General features: G+C 36.5%; 1 protein-coding gene across 1 annotated transcript in view; it reads right to left on the minus strand.

Moving 5' to 3' along the window:
* Positions 1-5,453: 5,453 nt before the first annotated feature.
* Positions 5,454-22,231, minus strand: part of LOC134742044 (uncharacterized) — a 38,821-nt gene continuing 22,043 nt past the window's right edge. The window contains exon 3 of the mRNA XM_063674971.1: positions 5,454-5,877. Coding sequence (XP_063531041.1) covers positions 5,485-5,877 — 393 coding nt within the window. The 3' untranslated portion in view covers positions 5,454-5,484. The remainder of the gene's footprint in view (positions 5,878-22,231) is intronic.

A 22,231-nucleotide genomic window follows, 5' to 3' on the forward strand; every position in this document is an offset into this window, starting at 1 on the left:
TTTACAATTTGCTTTTACCAATAAAGTTCTGTATTCTGCAGTGAAGATCTTTGAGTTTATATCAGAGGGCGTGTCATGTCCTATTGTTACGAACAATAATATTTAATATTTATTTTATTCCTGAACCAGAGCTGCCAAAATCACACGAAATAACCTAATTTGTGTAGTAAAATGAAATAAAAGAGCATCGCTGTAAAGGAAAATTGAGTAAGGCCAAAAATGAATATAAAATTTCACTAGTAGTGCCATGAGCTTTATCGAGCGGATGGGCAGAAACAGTAGGTAAGTGCAGGCTTTGTGGACTGGCTGTATACAGGGTACACTAAAAAATAAGTGCATTCCCGTTGCCAGGGAGGTTTTGGGATTATACTGACCAACTTTTACTATGGACCAATACCGAAATCGAGTTTCATGTTCATGTGACATTTAGGCTTTCGATTTTTTTATGTACTAGCTCCATTTGATATATGTTAGACATTAAATAATCGCAGTAATTTAGATCAGATCAAGTTGAGACCTTTAAATATAAATGCCGGCCCGGGTGATTTCCTGCAAATTTTGGCTGTCTACGTTGTCATTTTCTATCACCGATTGTCATTGTGGCTAGGCCCCCTGTCCCTTTATGTGGATAAAGTTTTGTTTCAAAATCTTACATGACACTCTATCTCTGGGTTGGTTGAGACACCTCGCTAAGTCGGTAAACTTTTGGAATAACTATTATGAGATAGATTAGACGGATAATGAAAAACATAAATGAATCAGGTTTGGGCAAAAATTTCATTTTTGGTACAAGCTTTTATCGCTGTTCTTTTTTTTTCACAGGCAACTTTTACCCATCGAGACAACTAAAAACCCCAAACACAATTAGTTTTCGTTGTTTTATCACAGAGTTCCTACGGCCACCTCCTGTCTCCATCATCAGGTCAGCTCCATTGTATCATAATATTGCATTGTCACCCGACTATGATGTATGCAAATTTTCAGCTTCTATGGAAGTCAGGAAGTAGGTCAAATTTACCTTGCAAGATTTGACCCGTACCTACATAAATACATACATACATAGGTACATTGCAAGTAATAATAATAAACAGCTTGTAAAAATGAAGTAAGTAGGCGCTTGCATTGAATGTATTGGAAAATTAAAACGGATATTTCTAATGTCGATATTTTATCGTCACCACGCTAACCGATAGAGGTCCACCGCTGTAAGCATCATCACTAATAAGCGATAGTACACAGTATACATATAACATAGGATACTCTGTTTAGACTTGAAAGTTCAATACCTAAAAAAAGATAATGGGCCTTTGAAAGATCTAAGAGCCTAATCTGTCCTAGCATTGAAAGTCCCTAATGTTCAAAGGGTTCATGCGATTTATTCTCTATCAACGACATTAAACTAGTTGAGATTACTTGAGATTCCCTTCAGGATACGGAGACAAACATCCTTGATCCCTTTAATTGAAGTGTGAACAAATACTGGAAACATATGTATTACAAATTAAGTGCGGTTAGGGTTGAATGCAAGAAAATATCTATTTTTAAATCATCATACGTGTGCCCATTAGGCCAAGCAATAAGAAGGTATAGAGGGAAATGCTTGAAACACAATTTTAGACTTCGTAACTTTGTTTAGACTATTTTGGAGGTGAACATATCAAAAACACATTACATAGGTTTATTATACTACCGAAAATTCTATGACTATTTTAGCAAGTACACTATTACCTATTAGTTTTTAGTGCGTTAGTTATAACGAGTACACAATTAATTAAGCGTCAGTGTAAAATGCAAATTACTGGCAACAACTGGCCGCGCAGTCGTCTGTACACGAAAACATCGAGGAATTAACTTGCAGAGCAACTGTTGCATACCAGCAGCGGAGCAGGTACTCCTATGCCTGTTAAGCTTTAATAGTACATTACTACAGAGGCCGGGAAGGAAGGGGTTGCCGGCCGAATAGAATATACGGCCGAACGTAGTGAGGTCGGATAGTTATGAGGCCGACAACCCGTTTTCACGCCGATGTATGTATAGTGCTTTTCTCAAACGTTTAATATAGGTATATAGTTTGTCAAAGGACTGTCTTATTTCAAACATAGACAGAGAGAATCATACTATCTTTGTCTTACACTAGTACTAACACCCAAAAGAAAACGATGAGTATAGTTTTTTTTGTTCTTATTTACTGACAAGATTTGCTTGACCAACTATATTGTATATCAATCAAATATCGTTTATTGTTTTTTTTTTAATAGGCGTATTGGCAGAATGTCATAAACGAACCAAAAAGCAAATATTGCTTATAGTTTTTTTTAATGGCTGAATGCCATGATGCTGTGCCACAATTATATGTGAAATAGAAATTTAAAAAAAGCCACTTCCCGGCCTAGGCCTGCAACTTTGTATGAAATTTCATTACAGACCTCTCGTCTAGCCGTGCCTGAAACGTGATACTTCCCAGCCTAATATAAAGAACGTAATATCAATATTACATAGCATGTTTGAGAAAAATACTATTACAAGCCAAGGTTACAAAAATATATTTACCTACTCGGCCTTATTGTCAGTGTCTTAGAGCGTGTAAGCACATATAATTTTGAAAAGATGTTTCTGAATTCGACTGTACCAATTAAGGAGGTTTGAAATCACGACCTTCCCTTCTTTGTGTCAATTTAAGTGTATGGTAATATGAGCCTCACGAGAGTAGGTATTCTAGTAATTACTAGCGAGCCGCCCCGGCTTCGCACAGGTTAAACAAAACTTCAACAAATTGTACACCTAAACCTTCCTCAAGAATCACTATATTGAAAGGTGAAAACAGCATGAAAATCCGTCTAGTAGTTTTTGAGTTTATCGCGAACATACATACATACAAACATACAGACGCGACGGGGGACTTTGAGGTGTAGTGATTATATAAAAGCTTTTTAATATACTATTTAAGATGCGCTCAAACTTCCTTCCAGTTGGTGGAAATCCTATATAATTGTTTACATACGCACAGCGCCTGTATGGCGTGCCTCTGCGCCGTGCTTTGCATTATAAAATGTAATAGTGGAATTCCAGAGCACAGTTGCTTTAAGCTGAATCTCTGTAAGTTATTTCTCTGTAGCACTGATGACATATGATACTACTATACCTACTAAACTTGTACCGCATTCAAGAAATGAATAAATTACGATTATGATTATGATTAAAACTACACAAGATGGCGGATGTCACGTGACAAATAACGTATGTAATGTATCCCATAAGGTAGCACCTCTGTTATTTCTTAAAAAGAAATTCGGATATTACTATTTTATTTGTATATTCTAAGTTTACTTGGGCACAAATTGTACATAGTATACGAACCTACATACAATAGGGCAATATCCGGTAAATAACATCTGGTAAATAAAGCTTCGAGTATATGAGATTTACTAGTGTTAATTATCTGTGGTTTTGTATCGATGGTTTCGTGCTACTTTTAAGTAAGAATAAAAATAACCCATTTGTGTTTTGCAGAAATATCGGGAAAAAAACGTACTACGTAACCACTAACCACCAACTCTAAACCTACTTTTTACTGTTCAAAGTGAACTGAACCTTCACTTAAAAAGTGTACTGAACCTAAAGTAGAAAATTTTATGTAGATTACTTATTTAATAGAACATTGTTGGCTCCGTAGCACACAGTTTAAGAATTATTTACGAAAAACTATAAAAAGGGACCTATAAACCTTTCCTACCCGTTAGCTTCACCCCCACCCACGGCGGGTACTTTTAGTATGTTGTTTAATACACCATTATGTATGTAGATTACTTATGTAATAGAACATTGTTTGCTACGGGCCACCGTTTAAGAATTATTTACGAAAAACTATAAAAAGGGACCTATAAACCTTTCCTACCCGTTAGCTTCACCCCCACCCACGGCGGGTACTTTTAGTATGTTGTTTAATACACCATTATGTATGTAGATTACTTATGTAATAGAACATTGTTTGCTACGGGCCACCGTTTAAGAATTATTTACGAAAAACTATAAAAAGGGACCTATAAACCTTCCCTACCCGTTAGATTCACCCCCACCCTCGGGTACTTTTAGTAAATATGTGGTTTAATACACCATTCCCTAATCCTACAACTATGCCAAAATTTGCTTATAGACGAATTACTTCCTTCGATTGGCAATGTTTGGTCTTCGTTTGGTGGCCTAGTTAGCAACAATCAAATAGCTAGAGCGCAAACGACCACTTTGTAGCGACACTAATAGCGACGTAATGTGGGTTTTATGATGTTTTTGGACCAAAAATTAAGTGTTTTATTAGTAACAGCATTTGTCCCACATTGCGTTTTAGAGTTCCGTACAAAAAGGTAAAATAGAACTCTATAATGCAAATTTGTTCGTCCGTCTGTTTGTCACATCGCTAATGCGACTAAAAATATTAGCAGCTAGTTAGCTACAACAAAAAATGCTATTGGTACGCAATGAAAAACATATGAGAATAACAAAATATACCGATATAACTTTCTACACCAAAATACGCGCGACCGCGAATAGGTGAATGGCTGAAGGATTATGTTAGTTCTTTCATCTTAAATTCGTATTCGTACGAGTACTATTTATTGCATCGCTTATTATTAACGAATAGGTTCACTTCAGAGATAGGAAAAGGTGCCTTACGTTATTATGTAAGCCTGCTACATATATTATGTAGACTGGTAGGATAGTATTTTTAGAATCTAATGCTTAATTTTTGACAAGCGAAATTCGAAATATGTTCTTAATGCTGCTGTCCGCAAATTTTCTTTTAAATTCAGAGTGAATCCTTCGATTTTATTGAATTATGTCCACTTTTAACTTTTATCCTTGAAGTCATAATCGAATTCCTATCAGACTTTAAAACGCTAACTTATTATTTGACTTTGGCAGGCAAATTGGTGACTCCATCAATTAGATTCGAAATTGATAAAAAATGGCCTTTAAAATTTGTGATTTTTCGTTTAGGTATTATAGACTAGCATCTGCCCTCGACTTCGATAGTAGTTGTTAAAAACATGCAACTCAATTTCCAACCTTTAAAAAAATATGCGTTCTAGCTGTACAACATTAGTTGAAGGATATATGTTTCAAATTTCAAGGACAGTTTTCTCTCAATCACAATAAACACAATTAATCGAGAACATAGGTAGGTACCTACCATCCATTGAGTAGTTATGTAACTGCGTACTTAATTTACTAAAATTCACTACATCAGGATTAAACGTAAATCCCCTATTTTACGCAATTGAACTTCGGTTAGTTATGTATTTTATCGTTGTAATAGGTAGGTATTGTAGTTAATGAACTATAACGTTTTTAGAGGTAGGCATCGAACTTTTTGAGTATTAAAATTGTGTTGAAAAGCGTTAATCGTATTCAAAGAATATATCATACAATGTCACTAATTTAATGAAATAATATATCATATAATGTTATTAATTTAATAAGTACATGTCACGCTATCGAGTAAGATCTTTTATACGTAATTCGCTTACTTCTACAGAACTTCCGTTTAAATTTCTTTCTACTCGTAATCGCTTTAAACTTTTCACTTTGTGAAATCACGTCCACGAGGTGCGTCCACTTATCATCAGAATCATCCGGGGGTCTGTCATTGACTAAGATTATAGGTTTGATGAAACGATGACTGGCATCCGCTACGTTGCTCTTTTGGCTCACTTTGGAAGAGACCCTGGATAAATCCTTATGCACGGGGCCGTTAGGAGACTGTGGACGAGGACTGTTCTTCCCACTGGATTGTTCCTCCCTCTTAGCCTGTTCAGCAGCTAAAGCTTCTTGTCTTTCTCTCAAATGGTTTGCGGTGATTGCTGCTTCCAAATCAAGGCGCTGGAACAGAAAAAAAAACGTAAAGTATGTAATGTCTAACAATTTTCTAAGATAATTCTAATAAGACAAAAAAGTCCTAAAGTATATCTAAGCTTGAATGTTAACCAATCAAACCATGGCCATAACTCATGACCCTGCGAGCTTAGATAAGGAAGTTCCAAAAAAGTTGCAACAGTATATAATATTATTTAAGTTATTATTATTAAGATTGTGTCTTATTAATTTTAGAGTCTATACAAGTATTACTCTTTTAATATTTATAATAAAATTTACGTAATTATATATTATAATTTAATAATTCTACCTCAGATTTGACGATTCTGCGGAATCGTTATTATAGCGTAGGTAGGTAGGTACGTAGAGTTTGCTGATCTGATCATTAATAGAAATGACGGTTCGTTAGCAGAATGGCGATAGAATTAACATTTCTGATTACCATAATATTTATGTATAATAATGTGAAAATATATAGATACCAATGAATATAGATATTAATTATTAAATTCGTAAGACAACTTGATGGTAGGCAGGTACTTTAAAGGTTAATCACAGCCTAGATAACAAGCCTAGGGTAGACCGAGGTGAATCGGATCACAGGCCGAATAGGAACAACATGAGAAATCCGATGATATTAGCAATATTGCATTGCTATGAGCACATTAAAATGACACCGTAAGTCTCTCCTCTTAGCTTGCGATGTCTGTCATTAGAAATATTTTAAATACCAATTTTCAGACTGATCCAATTCACCCAGTGATCCGATTTGCCTCGGTCTACCCTAACTTCAGTAAGCTTTACCAACATATTTTTGCTTGAATCTCGTGAAAACTAACAAAATAATCTAATGGCCACTAAACCTACTTACGGCCCAATTCGAACAACGCTTATAAGATATCACAGCGTTATGTACGATACAGATCTGTCAGTATCAAAAGTGACGTTTTTGGTTGAAGAAATGTCACTTTGTCAGGTGGCTTTATCCGGTTAGAACTCATTAATCGCATTAAATATTTCCACCCCCATTTCAGACATTTTGGGATGATTGTCTAGATAAAATCGGATGGGTTAATCTAGGATTTCAGGTTAAGCAGGTATGTATTTTGTGTGCTAAATTTCATTCCATATTCAATATTGTCTGCGGTTACCGCGATAGGTAAAGGGTTCGAAACGTCGGGATGGGATAAATTCAATATGAATGAATCAATGAATGAATATTTTTATTGCGTGTCATCATGGACACATATTTTATTAGTAGAACTTACAAACTAAGGGGTTAGTATGTACAACGAACTTAGATTTAAAATAATACAATACAGATGGGGGAATGCAATCCCTCACAGTGCGACAAGTAGGGACAGTCAACCCTGTCCGCTATCATTCGTAGGATGCTGTTGGGACTGCCACGCACCCGGCGCACCAGGGATGCTGCGCGTGCACGCATGGTAGTATAGAAACATTCCACGCGAGCCGTCGCGAACATCCCCGATGCGCTACAGAACCGAGGCAGCCCCATCAGCACCCGGAACGCATTATTGTACTGGACCCTAAGAGCCCTGTATGCCCTGTGCGCCCACAGATTGCAGGTGTAGAGGGAAGTGCAAAATGCCCTAAACAGTGTGACTTTCACCTCTTTAGAGCACCTTGCAAATCTGCGGGCGATCATCCGGGGCCCGGACCGACAGGGCCCTTCGTTCCCATTCCATATCCATGTCGTCTTTGAGGTCGGTCGCGATCACATGGCCTAAGTACTTAAAATGGTCCACTCTATCTATGGGGGTACCATTGAGGCAAATAGCAGGAACATCCATTGATTTCTGATTCTGATTGATATATGCGATATAATCCGATTTCATAGTTTTATTTCATTCCATATTTTCATATACCGAACCCTTAACCTCAGAACAACTGTTAAAAAGTACTTAATGAAATAAATGCATTTTTATTTGTATTTTACTTTCACGCTTAGGCGCTTATCACACTGGATGCGATTCGCACGTCACTCCGATGTTTGAACGAGACAACGCTATGCGCGTACTATAGCAACATCCCGCTCGCACATCGGAACGACGTGCGCATCGCATCCAGTGTGATAAACGCCTTAGGTACTCGAAAGTAGGTAACACACTTCAATTTCAAAGGAACCACAAACTTTCAAATTTATTAGATTAAAATGAAATCTCGCTCACAATATCTAGACAAGCAATTCAATTATGTTTAAAAAGTACTTAGGACCACTTGCACCATTCGGGCGGGGTTAACCAGGTAAACCTGGAGTTACCATGGTTACCAGTATAATTTGACACTGGGTTAACGGTTTAAATGAACCCCGGGTTAGTGCGATGGCGCTTAGTGTCCGACCCAACTTCCGCTTTCAGATTTGGCATAGTTTCAGCGTATATTTAAAGGGACCCACTGACTATCAGACCGCCGGACGATATCGGCCTGTCAGTTTTTCGGAACTGTCAAATTTTTGTTCTATATAACTGCTAGCCGATATCGTCCGGCGGAATAGTCAGTGGGGTCTGGGGTCCCTTAAGTTTTACGTTAGATGGAAATAAATAAGGATGTCGACTATTTTTTTAAACTGTTTTCATTTTATACATAGACATACAGGGACAGGGAGGGATATTGTCTTACAGGGACCTAAAGAGCCTGGCCGAGGACCGAGAAAACTGGCACATACTCCACCGACAAGAGCCATGCTCTTAAATTATGATGATGACGTAATTGTTGCAAAAAAAACTATTTTATTATTTATTCATTAATTTTTAATAAATTAGTGATCTGGATGACGTAACGAGGTGATAAACAAACGGCTGTCGGTGCCAGAGGACCACCAGAGGACCACCAGGTTTGACAACTTGTCTGTGCGTGTATCTCACGCCGTGACGTCACGCGCTCCGATTTACGTTTGCAGTCACGTGATGCTGGGCATTATTTTAAATACTTTTAATTATTTTTAATTAATTTATTATGCATATTTATTATCTGTTATAATAATTTCTGATGCGTTTATATTAAACCATTGTTTTTTTATTTATTATTGAGTGCAAATAATATGAAACTTGGATAATAATTTACAAATGTAGTATTTAGAAAACAAATTTAGATTTTGGTTTCAGTCAAAGCCAAAATTAGGTTTCAGTTTCGGCTTAACAGCTATTTTCAGTCAGATTTTGTATAACATTATAACTCCTAAACCACTCCCAACGTATTTAGAAATGAAGATATTTTCTTCGAAATACTCATTTACGTAGGTATTTAGGTAGGTAGGTAGGTAGGTAGGTAGGTAGGTACTGATACATGTAAACCTTTTCTGTTGTCATCTTATACACGTATTCTGGCAAATAAAGAAATTCTATTCTATTCTATTCTATGCCGTGACATGTTCTAAGAAAGGTCTATTTTCTTTCCATTTAGTTTTAGTAAACGAAGATTCCTTTAGTTTAGACTCATCTACTGAAACAATTTACATTTACACTCACAGACAATAATCCAGGAATAGACGATAGTTAATACTAAATACTAGCAGGAATTTATGTGCAATCAACGTCTTTCGACGACAATAGTACCGTGAACAACAAAAACAAACAGCCATGGAGTTAATACGCTTTAAAACGTGTTTCCGAAGGCAGTTAAATTGAAGCCACTAGTGATGGCCGGATTGGCGCCGCTTCTGCTTTGAGGCCACAAAATTAGTCCAGTTGACGAAGATTATGTACGGAAAATGTATTGTTTGGGCACAGAATAAATAATAGTACTAGGTACGGAAGATTCACTCTCTAACAAAACGCGTCTATTTTTTTTTTATTATTTATTCTATATTAAAATCTTACATTACATCAGACAGAAAAGTGCCGTGAAACCCTATCGGGTTTGTATCACTCTATTACGACACATATGACCGCAAGGTAGCGCAAGCGCGAGCAGGCGTCCGTTCCGTAGCGGTGCGCGGCAACTACTATGGCTAGACACCAAAATTGGTGTGGGCCGCATGTACTTGTAGCGACGCGACGAAATCGCGGAGTGAGCCACGCCTGGTTTGGGTGGCAACTGCTGCCTAATCAAAGCTTTTCTAATGTTTTGCAGAGGTTAGAAAACAGCGCATCAAATTTCCTCTCTCTGCATAATTATATTTATCTGCTAATTTACGTATCGTACTTGGTAATTCAATTACCCGCAAGCAAGATCTGATCTTGCTTAGAACGGGTAGTTAATAAGTTTCACCGCCATTTTAATTTAATTTAACCACTTATCCCTAACGTACAGGCAGCGTCAAAATGTTTCACTAGATACTTGTCAAGCTCAATAACGCGCTCTACTCAATTAGTTGACTTAGATGAGCGAGCGCAAATATTACAAGCGTCACTTCGTTTACCGAGTGTCGACTTACTGTAAATTTACGGTGTCTAATATGCGCACTGTACATATTAAAGGTCCGACCTCACCGGAATTTGCCGCAGTCTACACTTAGTGACGCGACTCATTAAGTATGCGTTGCGTTTTTACACGCTTTGAATTAGCTTGACTCTTTTTTAAATCAAGTCTTGGAAGTTAAGTTTTTACCATTTCCCGGTGATGTACTTATGTCATAATGCAGTCGGTATAGACACTATGATTTCAACTGTCGTTTGTATTCTACTCTTCAACCCGTCAGTTACTCCGTGGAGATACCATTTGCCGAAATATCAGAAACACAAAGAGGCAAATATTTATAGATATTAAATGCCCCGCTTTTAGTAATAATTTTAAAATAACAGTTATTTGTTGTCTAGTGTATAAGTTTACCTTTGGATGCGACATCGTTTTTAGGCCTACCTACTCTGTAGTGATCATTTAATAATATTAGGCTCAATGCTTTCTAGAGAACTTACTACGGCACCAAGTCAATACATTCAACTTAATTAATAACTTTAGATTTTTTGCTGAATTTTAAAAGGAGTTTTAAATTTTACTGTATCTACGTTTCTTTATTTTGCTGTATAACACGCTTTATGATTTCATGTTATTGCATAATTCACTTTGACATATACTTTGCTATAAACTACAGTTTCAATAATTAATATTATACAATTAAACCTAAAATAATCCGCCCTGGATCGTACCTGGCTCAAAGGTCCCCAATATTCCCGCTGAGTTTCCCCGCTGCAATGGATACTTGCTGAACCAGATACGACTCAGTTCGCTATATAATATAAGTTACATGTTTGATAGATAATATTGTCTTCGGTTACGGCGATAGTTACTCATGAAATAAAACTATGAAAACGGATTATATCGCATATTATATATTGAATTTATAATACATCCCGACGTTTCAACGGGTGACTGAGGAAAAGCTACAAAGTGATGATGATGATGATCTACATTTTTATGGCAGATAATAATTTACCGTCAAGTATTTTAAGATGCTAAAAAGTAGAATGGTAAATAAAAACATTCTAAAATATTCTATTATAAACTTTTTTTTATATAAAAACGCCTGCCGCAGGACAAGCAAGAAGTGTCTCGGTGTTCCAAACAGCACCAAACTACACTATAAAAAAACTTCTTGTAGATGCTCTTGAATAGGTACAGCGTATATTTTAAAAGAACCGCAAATTCAGTATCATGAAACGATTTAAAAAGTTTTTATTTTATTTAGCCTTAACAGGCCGCATTTATTGTTATTTTTTCGAGCGGCATAAACACATTGCCGCATAGCCATTAGTGAAAGTTGGGACGTCCCGTCAGTAAGTGCATCGTTTTGAATAAAACCAAAATAGTGATACATTGCGCGCTGATTTATTTTATAAGGTAAAATAAAAGTCGTAATTTTTTAGTAAAAAATATGTAAGCGTATCAAAAACACACTCTATATTTAGGTACCTACGTATCTTAATAAGAAAATTATTTTAAGGGTTCTGTATCCATTGGCAAACCGAAATCCTCGTACTTTTGTGATGCCCGGCTGGTTCGTTTATTAGTCGTAAAATATTTACCTATATCGAATATTATTTTTGTACAAAATGTTTTATTAACAAAAGATGGCCAGCAAGAGTACCACCCGACATATTCTCAGTTCTGTCGGGTTTGCGCTAGAGAATTCATAAATTAAAGGAAGTATATAGGTAGCGTTAAGGGTCTTTCGAGATTTTTTGCATTTTTGGTATCGTGTACCCTTTATGCGTGGCGAGACCCGCCCTTAGCCGGATTTTTATTCAAGAGATAAGAAAAGCAATGAACTGGATAATAAATTCCGCTCTTTACCTGTCTTCACCCAGATTTCACAGTAAATGTTAATGAAATTTACCGTCTGAGCAATGTTATCGTTTTGGCGTTCCCTCGTAGGAAGCCTTTATTACGGCGCTCCATGCTGGGTGCCTAATGAATTAGCTTTAATAGAGGCTTTTTCATAAAATTGTCTGACTTACTCCAGTCAAAGAAACTTAATAACGTTGTCGTGTTGTTTGTTGCATAGACAAAATACCTAATACGAAGTAAAGTTGTGCAAAATATTGAAGCTCTAGTTTAACAGAGAATTGTATGGACTCGTACATTATACTGTAGGTAAGCGCTTATGATTAATGGCGTTATTCATAAACGCGTTACTGGCCTGAATTAGCTATGAATCGTTTGTCTTTATCTGTCATTTTGACTTATGTATTTGTAAGAAAGGGATAAAACATAATTTAACTATATTAATTTAATTTAAATAAGGCCCGTAAAGTTTTATGAATAAGGGGGTAACAATACAAATACCACCAAATGCCTGTCGCTATTCCGTTCTTACTGATTCAGCTTTCGAAGCTTTAATTACAACTTCTTTACATGTCCTGTCCATATTCCTTTGTCTATGGTTAATTTAAAGCTTACTAACTAAGATGCATAATAAGTGTGTATCTCTAAATGTATCATCCGTCATAATTTTATATGAAAACATAGTTTTGATAAAAATGTAACAACCCCACTATAAGTTTTGACCATTGAACTAGTATTATTACTAACGTATAGAACCGGCACAGAGAAGTCAGAGAACCAGTATTTTGCGCCATGAGTTGATGTTGTTTTAACAACAAACCTTTGAAGCGGAGCGTGAATCTCGCGACCTAAACGCGTAAGCGCCATTAATTTTACGGCGCTTACGACGTTTTGGTCGCGTGGTACAGGTTATGATTGCGACAATTTCATTGTTCGGTAATTATTGGTATGGCTTTTCTATAGTAATAATAACTCAATGATTTTTCTGTTTCCGATTTTTATTTTAATACTTAATTCCATTTGCAAATAAATACCCAAAGACTAGGTATGCAAATCATCTTGATTCCCAAATAATATTTCGCATCGGAAGACCGACATACCGACACAATAGCTTTAAAAGGAAAATATATATCTCCGTCTCTGTTCACCTCGGTAAGTTTATCAATAATTTTCTTTACTATCGGTGTTGTGAGTGTTCTCATCAAAATGTTTTAGATCAATGCACATGCATGTAACGGAGATGCTAGGATTGCTAGGTCAAGCGACAAGCGAAGTAACATTGAAATAAAATGAAAATATTAACTCGGTCAGTAAGAGTATTACAAAAAAAAATTAAACGTTGTAGGGTAATTTTACCAAAGATTTACTTAAGTATATTGATTGTATTAGATGTGTAAAGTATCTGTTATTTTGACTTAGGTACCTAACATGTATTTGTAAGAAAGAGATAAAATATAAATTAACTAATTGAGTATTGTAACTATGGAAGGTAGAGGTTACTCTATACTCCATAGATAGAGAGAGATTTATTATTCAAAAATTATACATACAATTTATACAGTTTGTAACGTTTTATGAATAATTTGACTAGTTAGACCAAGAAAAGTCTGCAGAGATTTTGACAGCACACGCAATGCCAGTGTTATTAATTATATGTCATAATTTCATAGTTTGACGTATGGACGGTATAGAAATCACAATCTCTTATGGCAGAACTATTGCAAAAGTGACCAGCTTTCAGCTGTAAATAATAGTTCCTAATCTCTCCGGTGGCGCTAGTTAGGCTCTGGGACATGAGTATAACATGAACCATATAAGGTAACAAATAACTCGACCAAATTACGTACGATTAGGTTGTTTTTGGTAGTATTTCGGTGTATGGTGGCGCCGCCTAATTACTGTGTTTTGATGGACACTTTTCATACATAGAGATTTGGCTCCTTTATATAGTCTCCATGGTTTGACGTTTAAAATAACACCTGGCTCCTATTTCACCACGGCTACAATTGTCAGTGACATATGTCGAGCGACAATTGTCAAGCGACAGGTGACTATTACAATTTAATAATTAACCGATAATTCTAATTATGTCACATTTTGTGATAATTGTCGCACCTGTCACCGATGTGAAATTGGGGCCTGCACTCCGTGTGCCGTCAATATCTCTGCAGGCTTTTCTTGGTTTAACTTCTACTAGTCAACTCAGTTTCTTTTTTCGAACTGTCAAAACGATTTGCCACTATGGAATTTATATGAAATACTAGAAAATGACGTTACGGTTAAGTTACCTACTCTGTATAGTTCTATACGGTTTATAAAATAGAAATGCTGTCTACGTTTCTCTGTTAATGTTAAAGTTTCTTTTAAATACAGCCAACATCCCTGTGCTTCGAAACTGACTGCCAATTTAGATGCCACCATTGATGAAGTTGACGTTTGACATGAATTCAGTGACAACAAAATATATGTACAAAGAGGATATAATAAGATAGAGCGGTACTGTCATAGAAAATTTTGTAACCACTGTAAATTCACTGCCATCTATCGACATACTTTAAAACTAAAAATGAAGATTTATAAAAATACGTTAAAATGTATTTAAATATGGATAAATGATTTTTTATTTGCATTAATTATTTTTATATGATTTTGACCTATGTTCTTTCACTGATATGCGTTAAAATTATAAATAGCAAACGAAACCGTCAACGCCCTCTATACGAGAGTAGGCCAAAGCTAGTGGCGCCATCTGATCGAGAATCAAATTTTCGTGATTTTCGAGGAACATTTTTTCCTTAGACTGTATCCATCTATTACGGAGTTATATCTATCTTTGATATGTATAACGCCGTATAGTGTTATATAAATCGCCTGTATAACTCTGGCACGATTTTTTCTTACACTTTATATCTCTTTGTCAATAACTCTTTGATTTTACTAAAAAAGGTAGGTAGGTACCCAAGCCAGTCCATATAAAGTTCGAAATGATTTGAAATACCCAACACAGCTTTGCATCTGGCGTCACTTTTCAAAAGATAGACGATATTTTCCCAAACTCGCATTTTAGCCAACGCCTTTTAGGATTTCACGCTCGAAACAAGTTATAACAGATGGTATCATTCAAACGACAAGCGTGTAAACTTCAAATAAGGAAAATAGGCTACTGGTGACTGAGATTTTGCTTGTACATATTAGGTAGGTATTATATTATATATTTTTTACATTTTCCTAATCATTTTAAATGGCTGTTTAATGCTAAAAATCGACTTGCAATTACCACTTCTGATCACTTCAGTCATTTGTCTGAAACATAAAACCAGTCCACGTTCCACGTCAAAGTCATTGTCCATACCCATAGCAGCTTTAACGATTTCTCGGTCGTAATTATTTCTATGACTCGGTAATATACTGATACTAGCTTGCCCGCGACTTCGTCTGCGTGGAATTAGCTTTTTATTACACTACTTTTCAACCCTAATAAGGATGTCAACAAAAGTGCGAACATTCCTTATTTAGGTCTTATAATCCCTTTTTTAAGAAATTTATTTATTTTATTTATTTATTCTGTATCTTCACTTCACTTCCATTTCCAAGTTGGAGAAGTTGAAGACATTGGAGAAGTTCAAGTTGAAGGACTTGAAGTTGAAGAAGTCAAGTTGATTGGAGAAGTGCGAGTTGGAGAAGTTCAAGTTGAAGAAGTTGAAGTACAAATTTCTTTTTTATTTCGGGGATGAAATCTATTTTATATCCTTCCCCACAACTCAAACTATCACCATACCAAATTTCATTAAAATCGGGCGGTTATTGATTGCCCATACAAATATCCACCTTCCCAAGGGGTGAGTTCTGGGATAAAAAGTATCCTATGTCCTATGTATAGGTACTTTATATTATGCATTTTAATGATTTTAAGAGCAGTGCTCGTGACTGGTATCTTAAGGTGGTCTTCACATTGGATACTGATTCGCACGCCGTTCAGCTGCGCGAGTGGGACATCGCTATACGTGCATAGCGCTGTCTCGCTCACACATCGGAGCGGGGTGCGGATCCGCATCAGTGTGATAACCGCGTAAATTAAAACTGGGCGGTGATTGGCCGCGGCCGCTGCGACCGCTGCGGCTCGTTAGACACACGCTGGTTATTAAGAGGACATGCGCTCACATAAAATAGATAAAAATAATTTTTAAGAAAAAAAAACCGACTTCAATGGGGGATGCCGCTGAAAGTTCACTTATTGTTATTCCAGACAATGAAATGAAAAAGACAGCATCTTTTGCCTAATTATGTAGAAAAGGAGGTAAAACGACCCACTTTTCTAGTAGCATTTCGTTTTTGTAAGGGTCGCAGTTCTAACCTAACCTAACCTACTTTTCTGATAGCAGTTCTGTTCTGTGAGAATCGCAGTTCAAAACCCACCCACCCACCTAACCCACTTTTCTAGTAGCATTTCCGGGTCCGGGTCTGGGTCCGGATCCGAGTCCGGGTCCATGTCCGGCTGTCCGGGTCCAAGTTTGGGTCAGAGTTCGGTCCGGGTCCGGGTCTAAGTTGAGGTCCATGTTCAGACCCGGGTCCGGGTCCGAGTCCAAGTCCAAGTTTGGGTCTGGGTCCATAAGGAAGAGAACAAATCGCCAAACGTGAACTATGTGTCATTGAAGAGTTCCATTCTGATCATCATAAGCAGTTCCACTTCATCAAATGTCACTTTTTTAAATGTAGATGCTGGATTTGTTGATGAAAATACAAAAATCACTATATATGGGATCACTATATATCACTAAAATCACTATCAGGGGGGATCGTGGTCAAACACCTGCCTATTCATCATAAAAAAAAAAAATTTGAGGGGTTCCCTCAGTTCCTCTCGTGGGTCTCATCATCAGAACTCGAGCTTGACAAAAATATGTCTTAAAAACTTAAGTTGCTTAACACACAACGAAGAGGACAAATCGCCAAACGTGAACTATCATCATTGAAGAGTTCCCATCATCAGCAGTTCCACTTCATCAAATGTCACTTTTTTAAATGTAAGTGCTTGATTTGTTGATGAAAATACTAAATTAATTATTAACAAGCAGAAACGTCTGCGATCGATGCTATTAAGCTTAGAATAAATTTAAAAGAGGAAAAATTACTGCCTTGGGTCCCCTAGACCCATATAGTGGGAAGATTTGCTGACTATGGATGAGGTCTTGGTGGCTCAGTTGGCAGACCGCTGGAGTATCGATCCAGAGGCCGTGAGTTCAAGTCTCACCCAAGGCAGTAATTTTTCCTCTTTTAAATTTATTCTAAGGAAAATACTAAAATCACTATATGTATGCCTTTAACATTTGAGGAGTTCCCTCGATTCCTCATGGATCCCATCATCAGAAGTGCTTTTTGACAAAAACGGGACCAATCTGTATGTATATACTTACAATAAAAAAATATATTCGAAATCGGTCAAGAAATGACGGAGTTATGGAGTAACAAACATTATATAAAAAAGGGGGGTTGTTTTTTTTTCATACTATATCAATATGGGTACCGAATGAAAGCTAGTGAAAAGATCATTTCATAAAAATATGTAAACAGTCAGGTTTTTCATTTGTTTTAATAATAGTTGCAGTTTAATGTAACAAAAAATTATACTGTTATTCAGCTTGATGTACTTTTTTATTTTTGGGTATATTTGGTTAATTATTTTTTAACACTATGAAGAGGATATTTACAGTCACTTGGTATGTATTTTAGAATAATCCATTTAAACATTTTCAATTTAGAGCAGTTCAAAAAGTGTTTATCAAAAGATTGTAGCTTGTAATACAAGCGGAACTCACTTTTTGACAGCTTTTGTTAGAAAGGGACTTCCACTTGTATTACAAGCTAAAAGCTTTTGATAAACAGGGCACTGAACCTATCTTGTTTATTTTTAGTTTATTTTGTTGTTAATTGGCAAAAAGCATTCATCTTCAAAGTTCATTTTAAATTCAGAATATTAGCCTTCTTCTTCTTCTTCTTCGTCGTTCCCTCATGAGTGAGGATCGTGACCAAGAACTATATCCCTCCATTTAACGCGATCAAGGGCTATGTGGGCTGCCCTCTGCATGGAACCACATGCTTGTCTAATGGAATCCGACCATCTTGCCGGGGCTCTTCCTCTAGCGCGCTTGCCTTCAACTTGCCCCAGTATGATGTCACGTTCGAGGCTGTGGGGTGGCGATCGCATTATGTGCCCAAAGAATCTGAGAGCCCTCTCCTGGCAGATTGTTGAGAGTCGTTTGGTGGTTTTTAGTTCTCTCAGAATGGACTCATTTGTTCTCATTGCAGTCCATGGGATTCTTAGCATCTTTCTCCAACACCACCTCTCGAAAGCATCGATTTTGCTCTTGTCCAAGCTTTTGATGCACCAGGTTTCTGTACCGTACATAAAGATGGAAAATACCAGCGCCCGCACTAATCGTACTTTGGTAACAAGGCCTATACCTCAATAACTTTTTGAGGTTAGTCATAGCACTTTTAGCAATTCCAGCACGTCGGCGAATCTCTTGCGTGCAGCCACCACCATTCGTTATTAAGGACCCTAGGTATACAAACTGGTCCACTTTCTCATAGCCATCTAGAGCATTGGATTGGGGAAGGACTTGTGCTCTAAATATTAGTAGGTATTCAATAATATACATATTTTTGCGTTAAGTCCGTAAAAAGGTAAAAATTAAAATGTTTATTAGGGTCCTCTTTTAATTTTTTTGGTGGTGAAAGGCCTAAAAATATAGGTATCGTTTTTTTAGTAATGTTTTCAGCGGCCTACTTCCCACCTTACTACACCCCCGTTAAGATTCATGCACCACTAAGCAGAAGAAAAATGATTTCATTATTTGGATCATAAAAGAAATATTCAAGTTGCGAATTTTTTGTGACAAGTTCAAATTAATTTCAGTGAATATAAAATCAAAGATCCGTATAAGATGAATAAAGTCTAAGGAAAAAACGTGCCTCGGAAATCAAGAAAATTTAATTCTCGCACAAATGGCGCTACTACCAATACCAACCTTTGGCCTATTCTCGTTTAGATGGCGTTGACGGTTTCGTTTGTTATTTAACAATTTTAACGCATATCAGTGAAAGAACATGGGTCAAAATCATATAAAAATAATACAAATAAAAAATCATTTATCCATATATATTTTTTTTTTGTTTTTTTTATTTTTTGTTTTAATCGTGTGTCGATAGATGGCAGTAAATTTACTGTGACTACAAAATTTACTATGACAGTACCCCTCTGTCCTATTTATTCTCTTTGATAAAACTGAAATAAATAAATATTATTATATTTTTTAAGTTATCTTACTTTACGCCTTATAATAAAGGAATAAGGTCTAAACTTGTATACATATTTTTCGATATATAGTGTAAACTCGGACCACTCCTTTGTCCGCTCCATTATATAGGGTAGTTCCACGTTCCACCTGGTGTTTGATAAGAGCTATTTCAGTTATCATCTCTGAATATTAATTATGCCGCCTGTAGGTATTTGAAGTGCAACTTATTTAAATTCAGTTTAAATTTACTACTCAAACACAATAGCTCGGCCAATTAACCACAACCGAAACCAATATATGAAAATTATAATAACCACTATTAAAATTGAATTGAACAAATGAGAAAATTATTTACGTATAGAGGCACGTAAAGCCTAAGATAGTAACCGGGGTGTGGTTGCCTTGCCTCAAGCCACTATCATACCACCCGCGCGGCTGTAAAGTAATGAGAACATTGCCTACTATAATAACTTGTCATATTTAAATTACTAGCTAAACTAGCTTCTTTAGGTCACGTTAACTTGTAATTGAAATTATATTTAAACAATTAATTGTTAATTTTAGCATTTTATCGTTCCTTGTAAAACCGATAGGTAGATGTGATAATTTATTTTTTAATACAGTTGCTCAAAAAGTGGTACTTTTTGTGGCTGCGTAGCGTGCGAGAAGCTCAATTTCTCGAACTAGTGCTTTTTACTTTTTAGTTCCAAACTATACTTTCGAAACGCAGTTAAAATTGAATTTAGCGCGGAGCAACCAGGGCCTCATGAGTTATGAGGAGGTGTCGTTGACCAACCCGCGCCGGGCCCGCGGCGGCCGCGGCCGGGGCGCGCACGAGTATGAAGGTATCGCGGGCTGCGGCAGCTCGCGTATCTTAGCTGTATAAGGTACTTTTGGTTTTGGTTTGGTTTGGTGGTATGATTCTACTAATGATATAATAATTTATTATTTTTTCGCAATTGTATTAAAAAACGTCGTTTACAACACGTGTGAAATGTCTTTTCACACTAGTTGTAAAATGTACTATTTTTCCGTTATTCCAACAGCTACGCTTTAGTACGTAGCAAGTGGCAAAATGCCGTGCCGTAGCAATGACCACTCGTAGAGGAACTGGCGTAGCACTTTAACACGATATTTGACAGGCCAATTTGAGTTTTTAGTTATTAGATCAGTATCATATAGGAAACAGATCAAATAACTAATAATAAGATTGAATTGGCCTGATAGCGTCATGCATAAGAAGAATGAGATTTTGACGTCGAGATTGATTCATTCAATGCCAAGTACCGATCACCAATAAACCATATTTACTAACGCGTTATTTCCGCTCTTGATCATAGATCGAGTCTTGTACGGCATGTATGTACAAACTTTTGAATTCCAAGTAAAAAAGCGGGGAGTATGTAACAATAACAAGTCGAGCCAGACAGTTTGGTACAACCGGCCCTTGTAAGTAATTACAGCCAGGAGCAAATTGCTGTCTTGTTTTCATATTGACTATGATACATTACAAAAAAAAATATTAATTTCCCTACGCAACGCAATAAACTAGCTTAGACAACCCATCTAATAAACAGAAAATGTTTAATGAACTCACATATTTACGCTGCGCTATTCAAATTTGCTCGCAGCTTTTCAATCCAGAAATAAAAATATGTAAACACTATCGATCACCGCCTCACCTGTCATAAATTTATAAACCAACTTAAACAAACGGTACATTTAATGGCGCACTTGACTTTGTATATGTAACCTTGGCGCAAAGTATGAACAGCGAACAGTCTATAGTTACTTCCTCAAACATGAACCGTGAACTTCAAAGAGGACCCCCAATACTGACGAATAATTTCAACGTAAGACGTGTCCTTAAAACTCATTTAGAAGAAGAAGAAGAAGAAAGACATTTATTCCATAAACGATTTAAAAGATAGCTGATTTAAATATTTTTTTATTAACTGTCAGAGTATGTTAGAATTGTTAAATGTTTATCCAGTCCGTTCATTTATTGCTAAGAATGAATAATAAAATAGTTTCTTTATACTAGAAATTAGTGATAATAGTATCTGCCTGGTGTTAACTTAAGAGTCTCCGGCAAGCTCGGTTCTCCATACAAACGTAGTTACGCTCTCATTTTATAATAACTAGATTGCTCTGAAACTTAGGTCATACAATACAGGTAGTACAAGGTATATCTAGGTCTAAAATTAGTTCATGTAGCTTCAGGTACCATAGTTTAAAAAAATACACCGAATTTAAGTTTTTCATACAAAACTAGTTTTTGCTCTATTTCAATTGTTTTATATACTAGAGCTATCAAAACTAATTTCAGACCTAGATATACCTCATATCATTGTATGTGCAAAGTTTTATTACAATCCAACACGTAGTTTTAAAATGAGAACGGAACTCCGTTTGTATGGGAAGGTGACGGGCATAAATAACAGTTTTGAATGATTCACGGTTAGTTTCACAAGATTTATATCGACCGGGATATGGACCGTGATTACCTTTTGTATTGTTTTCGAGCTCCTGAAATTTCGACGCAGTTACAGGCAACTTTTTCACGAGTAACAGAACTGAAGATAGCGGGTGGGTGTCAAATACAAAAGGTAATCACGGTCCATACCCCGGTCGACATAAGTGTAGCCTATATAAACGTTTATGACGATTCGTTGTGCCGACAACATAAGACCTTGGCTTCTTAAGTTATGCACGCCACGAACCTAGGAGGATATAACCAAACGGAGCCGCCACGTCTGTAATTTGCTGTGCAAAAAAGTGACAATTCTTGCGGGGGAGGGGAACGTCAAATGTAT

This window comes from Cydia strobilella, chromosome 6 (assembly GCF_947568885.1).
Source record: "Cydia strobilella chromosome 6, ilCydStro3.1, whole genome shotgun sequence".
Taxonomy (NCBI): domain Eukaryota; kingdom Metazoa; phylum Arthropoda; class Insecta; order Lepidoptera; family Tortricidae; genus Cydia; species Cydia strobilella.